This window comes from Haliotis rubra, unplaced genomic scaffold (genome assembly GCF_003918875.1).
Source record: "Haliotis rubra isolate DU_JTF1 unplaced genomic scaffold, ASM391887v1 Scf73, whole genome shotgun sequence".
Taxonomy (NCBI): Eukaryota; Metazoa; Mollusca; class Gastropoda; order Lepetellida; family Haliotidae; genus Haliotis; species Haliotis rubra.
In genome coordinates, this window is record NW_025767446.1 from 216,047 (window position 1) to 231,562 (window position 15,516).

Genomic DNA, 15,516 nt, shown 5'->3' on the forward strand with positions numbered 1-15,516 from the left:
ATGTATAGAATGTTATCCAGGTGAGTCACATGGTTATCCAGGTATAGAGTCATGTAGAATGTATCCAGGATCTGATTTACACAGTGTATCCAGAGGTGAGTCACATGGCTGTAAAGAATGTTATCCAGGTGAGTCTCATGGATGTACAGAATGTTATCCAGATGAGTCTCATGGCTGTATAGTATGCTATCCTAGTGAGTCACATGGCTGTAAAGAATGTTATCCAGGTGAGTCACAAGGATGTACAGAATGTTATCCAGGTGAGTCACATGGCTGTATTGAATGTTATCCAGGTGAGTCACAATGCTGTATAGAATGTTATCTATGTGAGTCACAAAGCTCTGTGGAGTTAGATCTAGGTGATTTACACAGTTGTGTAGAATGTTATTCAGGTAAATCAAGATGCTTCGGACATGGGAATGTAGTGCGTGACTTTTACTCCTACTGCCTGGCGTTGATGTGTAAACGTTTGCAAATGAGACGAAACATTTCTATTTTCTCTTTGGTACTTTAGACATAACTTCATATACATTCGGCATTTCTCGATTCTCCAATCAGAACTGCAGCAACCAGTGATGTCTCTGTATCGTTACATGATGACTCTTATTCTCGACTCTTAGATCTGTCGCCGAGAACCTGAAGAAGGGGAAGAATGTCGAACCGGAATCTTTCGGCTCCGTCACCATTTTCTTTTCAGACATCGTAGGATTCACCGCACTTGCAGCCAGTAGCACACCGTACCAGGTTTGTAAACTATTCTGTACCAAATTTTTTGTCTGTTTGTTCCTTTGCTGTTTCTTTGTCTTCCAAATAAATGAAAATGTTATAACTTACAGCGTGGAGTGAGTGAGTGAGTGCCAGCATACAAAGTCAGCCGCCTAACCAACAAAATGGACCGAAAAGGTCGGACAACTCATAGTTTAGACCCCGGACCATGTGCATCCCTGTGATGAGTGTAAATGGTGGAATTTTTGTGGTCGCGGTGGTTATCACATTATCACGTGTTTTGGGAAACTGCTATTAACGATAACGGTTCCTCAAGTGAGCAAATCAAAATTGTGAACAGTAGACGTCGAACGCCAGATCACCAGTCTCAATTTTCTGCCGAATTTGATTCCACTTGTGGCAAAAACTTAAATAACGGCACACCTATGAACAGACCATTGAAAATAAGGGTCACATCAGGTGTTCGTGAGCGAGAAATACGCATGATTTCGCCTACTGCTAACATGCGTTACTCACACAATGTGCATAAAAAGTATATTATTGTTTAATCTCTGTCGACGAATATCTGTTCTCATTCCTTTCGAAACCCGTGAAGATCCAGGTTAGAATTGGTCTTCAGTTCTCCCAAGCTTGTCGTAAGAGGCGAAGAACGAGTTCGGGTGGTCAGGCTCGCTGGCTTGGTTGACTCATGTCATCGTAACCCAAGATTGATGCTCATGCTGTTGATCACTGGGTTGTCTGGTCCAGATTCGATTATTTACAGACCGCCACCATATAGCTGGAATATTGCTGGGTGCAGCGTAAAACAACAAACCTAAACCAAAAACAATTCCATACAAGAAATATTTTTCTTCTACTCATCATAACAACAAAGAGGACCAGATTGACTTTTAATCAACATGTTGTATTCCATCTCTAGAACTCGCCCCCCTCTTTTTGTGTCTCATAAAATCTATTGCCAATTTGTACAACTGGATAGTGTGCAGCTGTGTACCTACTGTCTGTTCTGCAAAAGTGATCTGCTTAGTCAAACCAAGTTTCTTGTCAAACTACGTTTAAAACGAATAGACTGATACAGAACTGGTGGATATGTCGAACAGCGTCTGGTTCCGACCATTTTCTGTATGTCTTAGTCGAAGTGCGTTTAACGGACTACGGACATAACGAAGTCAACTCCCGTAGTCAACTGTAGTCTGGAAGAGGGGGCGGTATTAACATAACCTTGCTGTGTTTGTTTAATCCAACATTTTGAAAAATCAACAAGTCTAAACGACGAATTGTATTTTGTCTTTGAAGGTTGTCAACTTCCTGAACGATCTTTACACCTGCTTTGACAACATCATCGACACCTATGACGTGTACAAGGTACGGTATAATCCCTTTTGGCCTTGAGTCAAAACTTATTATAAGAAATCTCTGCTAAACGCATGATGACGGTTTGTGGAATTTAATTAAGTTTTGTATTTCATCAACGGTCGTCTATATTGTGTACATGTTAAGAGTATAATAGTTTTTTTGTTGTGTATATATTTAAAATATATATACTGATCTCCTCAACAACATCAAAATTTATCATGTTTATTGGTTTGAGGAAGATAAATCTTTCAGTGTATAAAATTCACCCTGTTCTTTAAGGGGATATTACATTTCAGTTTTGAATTAAAACATAATACATTTGACGACATATTTATCAAGAGATACGTGAAAGCAATGTACCGGGTTAAGTGTATTGACGTTTTCACAAAGAAATTATTTGAAAATATTGTCGATCATTTATTCTGTGGAGATTTAGTTTATTTATATTAATGGAAATGTTTCTGGGAAATCGATTATCCGTGATATCATTTCAACCTATATCTTCTTGAAGATTAGATAAATTAATAGTATATAACTTTTTATATTAAAACAGGAAATAATGTCATCATAAAAAAATATTGACCTACTTATGTCATTGTAAAGTTATCCATAATTTGTTTATGTGTTGTTAGCAGATTCTACAGTCTATTGTACTGATAATTATTTTTCAATATAAAGGCGACAAAGAGTATCCCCGTTAATGAAGCGGAATAGCTTTGTATAAAATCCCTAATAGGACTCTATTTTGTTAACCCAGTTTCTATCATTTATGATCTACTTCAATGTTCATCTACAATAGTTCAATCAGACTTTGGTCGTCGGCAATGTTGAGTGCAGTCGGACGTTGTCTTATATATTGTCCCCAAATAACGAACACGCCTTTTCAAGTGGAATATTTACATGCCAGAAGGTATTAATGATTTCTCGGAAATGAAAACAGGTTTTATTGTATGCTTTGTTCTGCGAGTGTCAGTTCAAATACGGTATTTTGATTGATTCTTCGACCTTTTCACACTCTTTCTTCACAGTCCTCGGTTTTATTATTTTCGCATTAGTCTATTCCTGTAGAAATAGATAGTTATTATTTTCATTCTAAACAACGGGTTTGGAACGTAATTTTCTGGAACAATCATTAATGCCTTTTCAGGATTTTAGATAAGTTTTAAAAAGTAAGAGAGTGAAAATGTAATGGCAAGTGGCCCATAGCATAATTGAGGTGTCAGAGTGGTTTTCATGTGAGGTTTAATATCTATAATATCTCCTACGTCCCTTTAATAGCAAATAACTGGCATTTTATGAATATTATTAGCGTGCCCTGATTTTTGCTTTATCTTTTAGTTACAAATAAGGCTTAATACATGTATAATCCGTTAAAATGTTTGATGTACATATTGATTGAGGCCGTTTTAAACATGAATATATATATTCCGTCTTGGACACCTTTGTTCAAGCCAGACATTGGCAGGTCAGTAAAAAATAGCACATATCGTACATCTTAATGCCAATTATATTACCATTACCGTCAAGTTGCTATCAGATTATCCATTCACGCCTCAGGCTCGGTTGCAGCGATTTAAACGCACATAAATATCAACGATTTATATCTTCAAATCCCTCTTGTTCTTGTGGCTACTGTTACGAAGATCCAATTCACTATTTCTTTTCGTGCGCTAATTACACTGACATAAGACATAAAATGCACTTCTATACTAAAGGATATGACATCAAAACAATACTATACGGTCACGCTCATGGATCTACTAAAGGTAATCTTGAATTATTAGAATCTATCCATTCTTTCATTGAACTGTCAGGCAGATTTGTGTTGTAATATAAAAACGAAATTGCACTTACTATTAAGTATTTTCCGACACTAATGGTTCTAACATTAAAAGCGGCTATATTACAGTTTATGATAGTTACATTTCAAGAAAGCTATTGTTTATCGTTTGTTAATATCATGTTTTTCTCCGTACGATTATTATATCTATAATATATCTGTATTCCGGAGCGGTATTCATATAAGCACCATACTGCTTGTTTACCAATCCGGTTCCTCTTTTGGAAATAAATATGTTTAAACCAAGTTGCTATAATGATAATAATAATGAATTAATACCCTTGCTAGGGATTACGTCATGATTCCATTTAAAATAATTTTATCAAATACTGAAGTACCCGAATTGGCTAGCTACAAACAGAGCTAGACAACCAGACTCGCCAAGATCAACCTTATAAGAAGCCTTTCTTTATAACACAGGAACATTTTAAAATATAGTGTATGAATATTTCATTTGCCAAATTTCCTCGCCATACCCAAAACAGGTAATAACCATTATCATTTATTTTGCTTAACTAATTAATAAATAGGTATGGCTGCTTTTGTCATTTATCCCATATATTTCTGATCTAATCTTGAATGATAAATGTCCATGTTCAGAGAAAATAACACCCTTCCTGGAAAATAAGAACTTTACACTTGGCCGTGAGTCAGCAGTTTTTGCAAACCGGAAAGATTTTAATGGAACACTATACAATATCATCAGCAAACTGCTACCCGACACCGTAAAGAACAACAACCCAAAATGTGTCATCTATAAAATAAACTGTGATTGTGGGCAGAGCTACATAGGCGAAACGTCCCGACCCATCAACACCCGAGTGAAAGAACATCAGACCTCTGTTACCAATTCCGACAGCAAATCAGCCATTTCCGACCACATCAAAGCAAGCCCCAATCATCAAATAGAGTGGTCTGACATCACCATTCTCTCTAACAAACAAACAGACTTCACTAAACGCAAGCTCACCGAAGCCATCCACATCAAACGCCAAAAGCCCACCATCAACCGAGACCAAGGATATTTCATTTCCATCCGCTTATGATGCACTCATCCACCAAGCCCAATCTACTGTATAAACTCTGCTGTATAAACATCTCATTATTATTTGTACATCATTGGCTTCCACGCCTGTCCTTTGCCTACTCTCTGGCTTCATCAGCTTTCTGCCTCGCCAATTATGTTAATTATGTTGTTTTCTTTGTTACATTGTTACATCCAGCATATATATAGTTCCCCCTTCTTCATGTTCCATTATGCTTGACAACGGTACAAGAATCTTAATCGAAACGTCGCACTCACGAATAAAAAGAAGTTGTTATCCATAAAGTTTGTTCTATATTGTACTTCCCAACTTCTAAAATGCCACTCAAAGAAGTTATCAGCAAACAATACTAGCACAATATAACCTATTTCATGAGGTATACATATTCCCGGAGAAAACTCCAGCCTCATTAGCTCATTTTAATATAAAATACACCAACAAAATCCGAAACAAATTGGGACTAAGTACTAGACAATATCGATCCAATGTTTTTCGGTTAGAAAAATATTGAAACGTTTTCCCCTTTTAGCGAACGCCTAGTGTCATCACTGATTTAAAGGGATCGATTCAAATATTTCTCACCACGTTTTTGCTTTTCACGCCTTATGGACCTGTTCTGGGACTGATTATCCTCTGGGGTGTTGACATTATATATTTTCTATATGGAACATCTATTATACATGGTTAAACAGGGATCACCACTTTACCAGCAATTAACATGTACAATGTAAATAATATTAATCGCCGCGAATTTCACAATGACGTCGACGATGATTTATGCTGATATCGGATGACAAATGTTTCGACGGCTTAATTTAGAAATTACTCCTGCACAATCAAAACCAATACCAATGGTTCTTGTCTAATGTTATCAATTATTCTGTAAGTAGTATCGATTTTCACCGCTCTGTTTCCTTTAATGCCATATCGAATTTGTTTCGTCACATAAAGGTGATTGGTCATTTCCTGGCGCACACGGTTTATAATTGTCATCAGGCCGAGCTGGGTAGGGAAATTGTCAAAATCGATAAAAAGTGGGCTGGTATTGGGTCACCTTGTCTGCATCCTTGTTTACAGGTAGACAGAAGTATGTTGCATACACGGATTTATACGTTAGATAATGAGGTATAGTTGGAAGGTGACTTGTGTAGACAGAACGAAAATATAGTTACTGCAATAACATCATTTCTTATGGAAGTAGCCAAGGAGTTTAATTTTGGCTACACCTATTTTTCTATACTAAGTGTTGTTTTCATGTTTTTATTTGCGGCATGAGTTAGTGAAAAACTACAGAAATGTTGTTTTTGTTGCTGTTTTTTCCGCAGTTAACATTCTTCATTTTTCTTAGTAGGTTCGATCATTAATTGAATATTTTCGAGTATTGTCTGAAATGTTCGAGTATTTATTAAACATACGAACGAGAAAATAATCATAGTTATGAGAAAATATTCGAAATAACGAAACAAATAGAAACTTTGAAAAAAATAATATAAATAACGCGAATATGAAAGAAGCAACGAAAACTTCGAAGAAATATTCTCTAAATGAAATAATGAGGAATTTCGATTTTAAAAATAGATTTATACTGCCGATGTGGAACCATTAGGCTTTCGTAGTATCTAAAATTAAATAACATTCTTGACAGTCAATCAATCAATTGACCGAATGACATGTTACAAATAGAGCGGAAAGACACACTGTGTAAATGCATTAGTACACATGAGCCCACTGTAAACCTGTACATAATGGGGTCTAATGATGCTCTCGGGAGTAAGATAAACATGACATCAGATTCAATAATCACGATTAGTGCTAATATGTTGCATGTTCCTAAATCAATTCCTAGCATGCCATTGTTATACACATCTGATGTGTTTGAAAGAGGTTTCATATGGATTTTTTTATATACTTTTTGTTTGGTTAAAAAAATTCATCAACAATCATTTTGGTAAAAACGTTATAAATATGGTCCTTGTGTGGAAACATCAACCATTGGACTATGTGAAAACATTAAACATTTCTGGCCTTGAGACTTAATTGGATCCGTTCTGTGACTACTCTTATGGAAACTGTTTTGTTGTGTGTTTTTGTAATCTGATCAGGTTGTGGTGAACTAGAACAGCACCAACTCGCCCTCGAACTAAGTTACACTTGAGTAGGTCGGCCCATTAATGTTATTATTTTACTCAGCATGTTTGTGTTTCATCCAGCTGTCTTCACTGTAATCATAGTGCAATTAAGGGAAACGCTTAAAGGAACATAATAGACAGGGAGCTTAGGGCTATTTTCAGGGCATTTGGTTCAGATTCTTCCAAAAGCACCAAAGTAAGTAAAGTTGACTTTTTCTGAGATCAATGTTGGGAAAGGGTTTATCCTTGGTGAATATTTGAAGTTGTCAGAATAAGTTTGGTTATGGGCCTAAACTCACTTTAGCAAAATACAGTCAAACATCGGTGTGTCGCAGGTATTCTTGTCTCAATGTAAAAGCCTGGTCTCTGAGTATTCCTTATTTACTCACCATTTTGGGTTTGTGTCGAACATCGGAAACGTCGAAGTATTTTGGTAGGTCCTTTCATCTTCGACACAAACACGTTTGACTGTATTTGTCACGCAAACTAACAACAACTATAATGAGTCTTATTGACTATGCCATACCACCTCACTCACTTCTCCATCGGTAGCAGACGGGTATCCTAGCAATTAAAGCATTCTCTTAGCGATTTCCTAAATGTTCACAATGTTGTGAAAACTATTTCTGGTGCCACCGTCTGTGATATTGTCACGGCATCGCTAAATTTCACTCACTCACTCACTCATTCAAACACATATGTTTTTGGTTCCAGGTGGAAACTATTGGCGATGCCTACATGGTGGTGAGCGGACTTCCGGTTTCTAACGGAATGCGGCATGCTGGAGAGGTGGCTATGATGGCGCTGGATTTGCTGAGCTCTGTGAAACACTTCACTATAAGACACATACCTGAAAAACAGCTGCAGTTGCGGATTGGCATCCACAGCGGTAGGGTGCTGACTTTGTCCATCACTCAGCAATGATGCTGAAGAGTAACAGTACCATTAACAGTTATAGTTTAGTGAATGAGTTCAAAACTTCACTGTAACACAGCTTTAACACTTTAACATCAGTCAATCTAGATATACAAATCCTTCTGTCTTAACTTAAAGCAGTTTGGGGTACGTGGTTGTACTTTACACTGAAGAAGGGTCAAAATATCACAGTCAGGCTGTGGTTAAGACACTGGATCTGGACTTCGCTACTCAAAGTAATCTTAGCGTCACGATAACCGGATGACGCTGTTTAAGCAAGGGCGTTAAGGGTCACCTTAGCTTTAAGACAGCTTTGTGGAACGGGGCCCTAGGCTCTGTCGTAGCAATCGTGCCACCAAGACGATATCGCATAGTTTACGAACGACAGTCTTAAACTAAGGAACTGATGATAATTCCCATACCTTATCATTTAGCTTACATCGCTTCGTGAAGCTACAACATTCATAACTGAACCCCTACACATTACAACACACTTATAACAGTAGTAGCGTGAGGCAGCTGTAGCTCCGTTACACCAATATAGAAATACATTCTAAGACGATCGAGTCACAACAGCCTTAACGCTAAGACGATCACAGATATCACGCTTTTGGCAAGACTTACAACAGTCCCAACAAGGTTCTTGAGAGGCATATAGAAGTTAATAGCTAGCGCTATGAGCATACCTGGTGTGGAGTTTGGCGCTTTATAAATGGACACATTATTATTATTATTTTACAGATTAAAGATAGTATGCAGCAGAGAGGGTTCGGGTGATCCTGGCACAGTCAGGCTGGTAAGGCTCATCATCAGCTCAGGGCCCTTGCCCCCTCTACACGCAGCCCAGACAGCGAATGGGACTTCTCCCAGGAAACGCTGCCTAGTCGAACCCACCAAGAACTTTCCGGAGAATATGAAGGCTCCCCAACACTGCAGCCTTCTGCATTACCCAGAGTGTCAGAAGGGCTGTACTCCCGGTGGAGAACCCGGGCACTCTCCTGATCTGCGCCGAGAGATCAGGAGGTACCAAACCAAGGGCACCGAGAACAATGGGGAGCCTGGCGACAGTGTTCTTGGGATGCAAGCGAGACATTTCAAAGGCGAGGTCCGCATATTTATCATGCTTTTCCTGAATCTTGCAAATCACTTTATTGTCAAAAGGGACAGAAAATTCAATGATATAAATAAATTCATTGGCTTTATCAAAAAGGACAAGATCAGGTTTGTTGGCTGGAATTCTTCTGAGGCTGTATATGGGCCTATTCCACAGAAGTTTGAAAGCATCATTTTCCATGACGCCCTGGACATGTTCAGGGTCGTACCATGGATGGACCTCGGAGTCAAAGCCACAGGCATGGCGGAGACGGTAGTAAAAGCAACGAGCCATGCCATCATGTCGTTTAAGATATGATGTTTGTGCCAAGGAAGGGCATCCACTGACAAGGTGTTGGACAGTCTCCGTGAATTCATTGCAAAGTCGACATTTCATATTGATATTTTCTTTAAGAATCACATTTAGGCGATTGAGAGTGGGAAGTGACTGGTCCTGAGCAGCAAAAAGGAAGACCAGCCGACTTCATCCAGGCGAAGGAGTCGGTGGGATTGCTATTCTGTTCAACACACTGCATGTACACACGATGCAATGGCTTCTCAGAAAGCTTCTCCACAAAAGACCGACTCTGGGCAGACTTGGTGAAGGACTTCACCTGGTTTACTCCCATCACTGTACCGTCCAGCAGTACATCGCCATCAACAAAATCAACCTCAAATCTCAGATTCTGTCCAACAACCTTGGCACGCTTAAAATAGCTGTGGAATTCCTTGCTTTCATCATGAGTCTTCACATGCATCACTAGAGGATCATCCGATAAATAAATATGTGCAAAAGTACACAATAAAATTCTATCATGAAAAGCCTCCACATTAATCAAACCCCGACCTCCAGAATTGATTGGCATGTATAAACGGTTAAGAGAGGAACGAGGGTGGTGGGCTCTGTTATCAGACATGATCCTTCTGGTCAGACGGTCAAGACTCTGGATGTCTTGTTTTGTCCAATCAACTACACCAAAGGAAAAGGAAAGGACTGGCACAGCAAAAGTATTGGTGGCTTTGACCTTGTTTCGAGCATTTAGCTCTGAGCTCCAGATTTTCTTTAAACGAGATTTGTACTCGGCCCGAAGTTTGTCTTGAATCTGGGCATTCTGGAACTTGTCTCGAACTTGCATGCCAAGATAGGTGTAGGCCTGATCTTCCACAAGATGCTCAATAACTCCTCCCCCTTGTTATTATTATTATTATTATTATTATTATTATTATTATATTCAAGTATAAGACAAATATTATGGATGTAGACTTCTTCTTTGTTGTATACACAACGTTTCTGGGCTTTTCCTTGTCCCTTCGTCATTCACATTCGTCATTTCGTTGACACGACAACAACGCCCGTAGCACTAAGATGGCTTTGTGGAACCGGTCCCTGTATTTACCAAACTATGGGACGTAAGGTGCAACTAATGAGGTGCTTCTTTGTGTACGTAGGTCCAGTCGTGGCCGGTGTTGTGGGACTGAAGATGCCGAGATACTGCCTGTTCGGGGACACAGTGAACTACGCCTCTAGGATGGAGTCTTCCGGTCTAGGTATCCATGCCACGCTCTCAATCATTTTCCCTTACAGTGAAACATGTACAACGAAACCTCGTTAATCCGGACGGCACTTATCTAAGTGAAATCGACCTGTATAACAACTTTCCAAATTAACGAGCATTAGAACACATAGATAAGGTCAGCTCTAATCGTTCCGAAAACTATTAAATGAGGTCCGGATTAATAAGGTTTCACTGTACATCATAACATACAACCGTGCCTCGTGTACATCATGGGAGTGCATATATAGATAATATACACAAAGAACCTAGTTAAGCATCCCCTGACATATCTTACTGATTGAATGAGCCCCGATCTTAACCCTTTGGAACATATCTGGGACATGATTGGTCGTCGTGTGCAACAAAGGGATCCTCCTGTACAGAACCTGGCCCAACTGGAAGCTGGTCTTCACGACGAATTGCGTAGACTGCCCCTTTAGAGGATCAGGAGGCTGACAGGGGGTATGAGGAGGATACAGGGGTATTACAAGAATACAGGGGTGCTTAAATACGTGTTTTGTGTATAGATAGTACCAGCTAGCAGATGCATTTGATATAGTTCGGGTATATATTAATTGTTTGCGCATTGTTTAACGCCGCACTCAGCAATATTCCAGATTTCCAGCGGTCTGCATATAATCGAGTCTCCACGAGACAATCCAGTCATTTACATAATGAGGATCGATCTACCCAATTGGGATACGATGACATGTGTCAACCAGGTCAGCGAGTCTGACCACCTGATCCCGTTAGTGGCCTCTTACGATAGGCATGGGTTACTGAAGATCAATTCTAACCAGGATCTTCACAGGTCTAATATATTTCGAAGAGTGATCATTATTTGCACATTGTCTTTGCATGTTGCAGCTCTGCGGATCCACGTGAGTCCCGAATGCAAGTTGGTGCTGGACAAGCTGGGGGTTCCACGTGGAGCTCCGGGGAGAGGTGGTCATGAAGGTTAGTGTGTCATCAGAGGTCTTTTAAGTCTATTGAGATGCCACGGCCCCGTTTCATAGCAGTGCATTCTTCTGTGGCTTCTGTACCCTAAAACGGAATTACGTGTATGGTACCAGGCCTTATTGGTTAAAAGTTTACAAAAGAGGCGCAAGTATTAAAGATTAAAGAATTAAAGATGATTGTTCCTATTTGTAAGATAGTACCAAAGGAGACATCACTTTTACAACGTGTTATCAAACATACCTGTATCTCGAACATTTCAATGGGATCTCTGAATTGTAATCGATGTTTTCTGTTCATGTTGGGGCACATGTGTCCATATATTCTGAGGTGCCTCACGAGCACACCTGAGTAGCACCTGTGTAGAGTTGCGTCCCTTGGGCTCGTTAGAAGCCAATACTCGTGTTGGAAACCTGGGTCGTATCTAGCTTATGAATTACACTGACTGAGTTTAGTTTTACGCCGCTCTTAGCAATATTCCAGCAATATCACGGCGGGGGGGATACCAGAAATGGGCTTAACACATTGTGCCCATGTGGGGAATCGAACCCGGGTCTTCGGCGTGACGAGCCAACGCTTTAACCACTAGGCTACCCCACCGCCCCTATGAATTACAAGGCACTGGCACGCCTCTGAGAACCGCTGCACTTCGGCATTTCCTCCCGTATTTAAGCAGACACGCCAGGTATAACAGGAACAATGCCGCAAGCGGCGTTAAAAAACCTATCTAACTCACTGATTAATGTTTATTGCAATATAGACATGGATCTATAACCGTACCCGTGAAAATCCGGGGTAGAATTGGTCTTCAGGCGACCCATGCGACTGACGGGATCATGGGGTAAGACTCGCTGACGTGTTTGATGCATGTCACCATTTCCCAAATGTTCGATGCTCATGATGTCAATCACTGGAGCGCCAAACAGCTGGAATATTGCGGCGTTAAACAACAAATAAACCAAACCAAATCAATCGATCACTGATCTGTTTGGTCCAGATTTGATTATTTACCCGCCGTCGTGATAGAACTGGAATTGGAATATTGCAGAGTTCGGCGTTAAAGAATAAACATGAACAAAAAAGAAGGTATCCAAAAGCGGGGGACCGATCCTTATTTCGCGCATTTCATGAATCACATTGAGCGGCGTATACTTTCTATAAAAAGCGTTAACGTTCTTGAAAATATTTGGTAACCGTGAGCGTCGATACTGATTACCTGTAATGGCTGGCGTGTTGGTCGTCACGCACTATATCGTGGTCCTCCTGATTTGTGCTCCTCCTCCGCGGCGAGATATTTATTATTTACAATATGAACATTGGTAAACGCAGCTCAAACAAAACACGCCCTTGTGAATGTTGTACACGAACGAAAGTAATTTCATTACCAAAGCAAATACGAGGCTAAAAATAGTGAAACATTTTGGACCTTTTTAGTTTGAGGTTCCTGACACAGTTGTCGGCCTTACGTTTATTGACATTTGTAAGTTATAGGTTAAATCCAATTTTCAAGTGTATGCTTTCTCTTACCCGGCAGTTTGTGTTTTAGAGTTTTAAAGAAGAGAGCCCTTTAGTGTAATAGACAGGTTGTTGTTATAAATGAACTCTTATTCTTTCAGGGCAAAGGAACGGTTGTTACATATTTCCTGAAGGGCAAAGACGGATTTCATAAAGAGTTACCTTCCCTGGACCTTGCTGTGCCTTTAGCTGAACACACATTCAAATAATCAGCAAACAATTCTTACATTTCTATACATGTTTCCACTTCTAAAAGTTACAGGGGTTAGCTAGAGTTGGCAATGCTACCCACACAAACCTGTCCTGCATGCCCCTGTAGCAATGTACGAAAAGCTACATATCAGTGCGAATATTTTTACAGTGATCAATTTGGTGCATAAATAGAAAATACTTTATTTACATTTTTAAAATCACATCGTAAATAAGGACACCCAAAGCTATTGACAATAAGATCATTCATACAATTGGAAAAACGTTTATCGCATTTTACTGTGTATTTATTTTACTTTAAAATAGGCTTGTTTTTGTGTTAATTTTCTAAAAATAAACGAATGTTTCAGTTCACAGTGTTACATTCGTGCTGCAATACAGATATTTAACTAGATTATCTAAAACATTTTTGTGACTGTTCTGGTGTTCTGGTGTTTCAGTACCATTTCAATTTCTTCTTCAGAGAGAATTATGACGTTGTATTTAAGACCACCCATAAGAACATATTCTTCTACAACAGACTTATAGGTGGTATGTTGGAAATCTGCCAAAATGAGATGAATGCCAAATGTAGATCTTTGGAAGATAAATTTAACACGACAAAACAAAAAAGCAAAAATTGTGATGTTCTACATACCAGTAGTTCCAGGTGTATATACAAATTCTAAGAGACACCGTATCCATGGTAACGTAATCTCGTATAGTATGTTAATCCGGATGTTTTAACCCAGAAAGGTTCTACATGAATGGGTTAAGTTTTCATTTGATGTGAAACAGTATACATATACAGGAATCTGTGATACCTTAACCAACATTGTTGTATTTTTGTAAAGACAGAATGTGACATTCTTAATAATTTTTATGTTGCGATGTACAGAGTTTTTATGTATGAAATCATGTGTACTGCAATGTGTATGACATCACGACTGACATATTCATATGTATATAGCAGGGTATGACACACGTGTTACAAGACAAACAGACCGGATATTGCCATAAACTGATTATATAAAGAAAACCGTCAAAGATGAACTGTGGTATAGATGTTTCATATAATACATTCCCAATATATGTACATGTCAACAAAGAGTTTCTTCATATGTACATGATTGTATTCAGTGCCACTGGCGAATAACACACGCAGGGAACAGAGTTGTGTCCCTTATCTGTTACAGGATCAGCTGGTTAGGGTTTGAATTCCTGTCTGTCCTACTCAAGTCATGCATGTCTGAAACCTGATCATCAGTGTGGGATTTCCAGAATGCTCTAACAACCCGTGATATAACTGACATATTATTGTAAGCGGTGTTACCTCAGCCACCCACCCACTCACTGAACCACTGTTGTGGGTGTATTTCGTGATGACATGTTATCAATATCTGTCCACCATAAATTGTTTAACTTGAATTTGACGAAAAAGCGAGTCATACGATGGAGACAGCAAGTATGTCATATATCTTTGGGGGTTTGAATGTGATAAAACGAAGTCATTGTAACTCTTTTATTTACGTAACTATATAAATTGCATGAAAGGTTTTGCAACAGCATCTTGACATCTTGACATCAAGCATCACTGAAGGGAAACATCAGTTTGAATGTTTCAAGTCTACTATTATAGAAAATGGTGCTGTGTGTTTATACCACGGTAGAAGATCATACATACACATGTATAGATACGTTCTGAGCTATGATGGACATGCGTAATAATGCAATATTTACTTGAGGACATGACATGATGTTGAAGATTATATAAAACCTTGAGTCCACCGAGAAAATTGTTTCGCTGTGGCGGTAAAATTAGCAGGAATTTTCGGAGACTCATGAATCATGCAATTCATTTTATGTTAGGCCCAGAATATATTATTATTCAACCTCGTACATTCGTTCACGCAATTTATCTTGCAAAGCTTATCCAAGTTTATATGAATGGCATCATGATGCCATGAGAGGTGTTGAATGTTATATTTTCTATACTGACGTCTCTTTTTGACAATGGCTTTAGTTCATTTTGTCATTCTGATTTGCTATGTCTGGTATCATTGTCTTCACGCCATTAAATGGTGACATCATTATCGCCAATGTTTTGCTGGCTCGAAGTGTGTTACCGAAATATTTCGATTCCAAAATTGGCACCGACATGACAGATACCTTTGCTGTAATCCAAAAACATTATC

At 39.0% G+C, this 15,516-nt stretch overlaps 1 protein-coding gene across 1 annotated transcript in view; it reads left to right on the forward strand.

Annotated features, from left to right (window-relative positions):
* The window catches only part of LOC124259615 (atrial natriuretic peptide receptor 1-like), a 77,414-nt gene extending 62,503 nt beyond the window's left edge, over nucleotides 1-14,911 (forward strand). The window contains 7 exon segments of the mRNA XM_046693784.1: nucleotides 621-744; nucleotides 2,023-2,091; nucleotides 7,812-7,986; nucleotides 10,554-10,652; nucleotides 11,528-11,579; nucleotides 11,581-11,617; nucleotides 13,234-14,911. Coding sequence (XP_046549740.1) covers nucleotides 621-744; nucleotides 2,023-2,091; nucleotides 7,812-7,986; nucleotides 10,554-10,652; nucleotides 11,528-11,579; nucleotides 11,581-11,617; nucleotides 13,234-13,341 — 664 coding nt within the window. The 3' untranslated portion in view covers nucleotides 13,342-14,911.
* The last annotated feature ends 605 nt before the right edge of the window (nucleotides 14,912-15,516 follow it).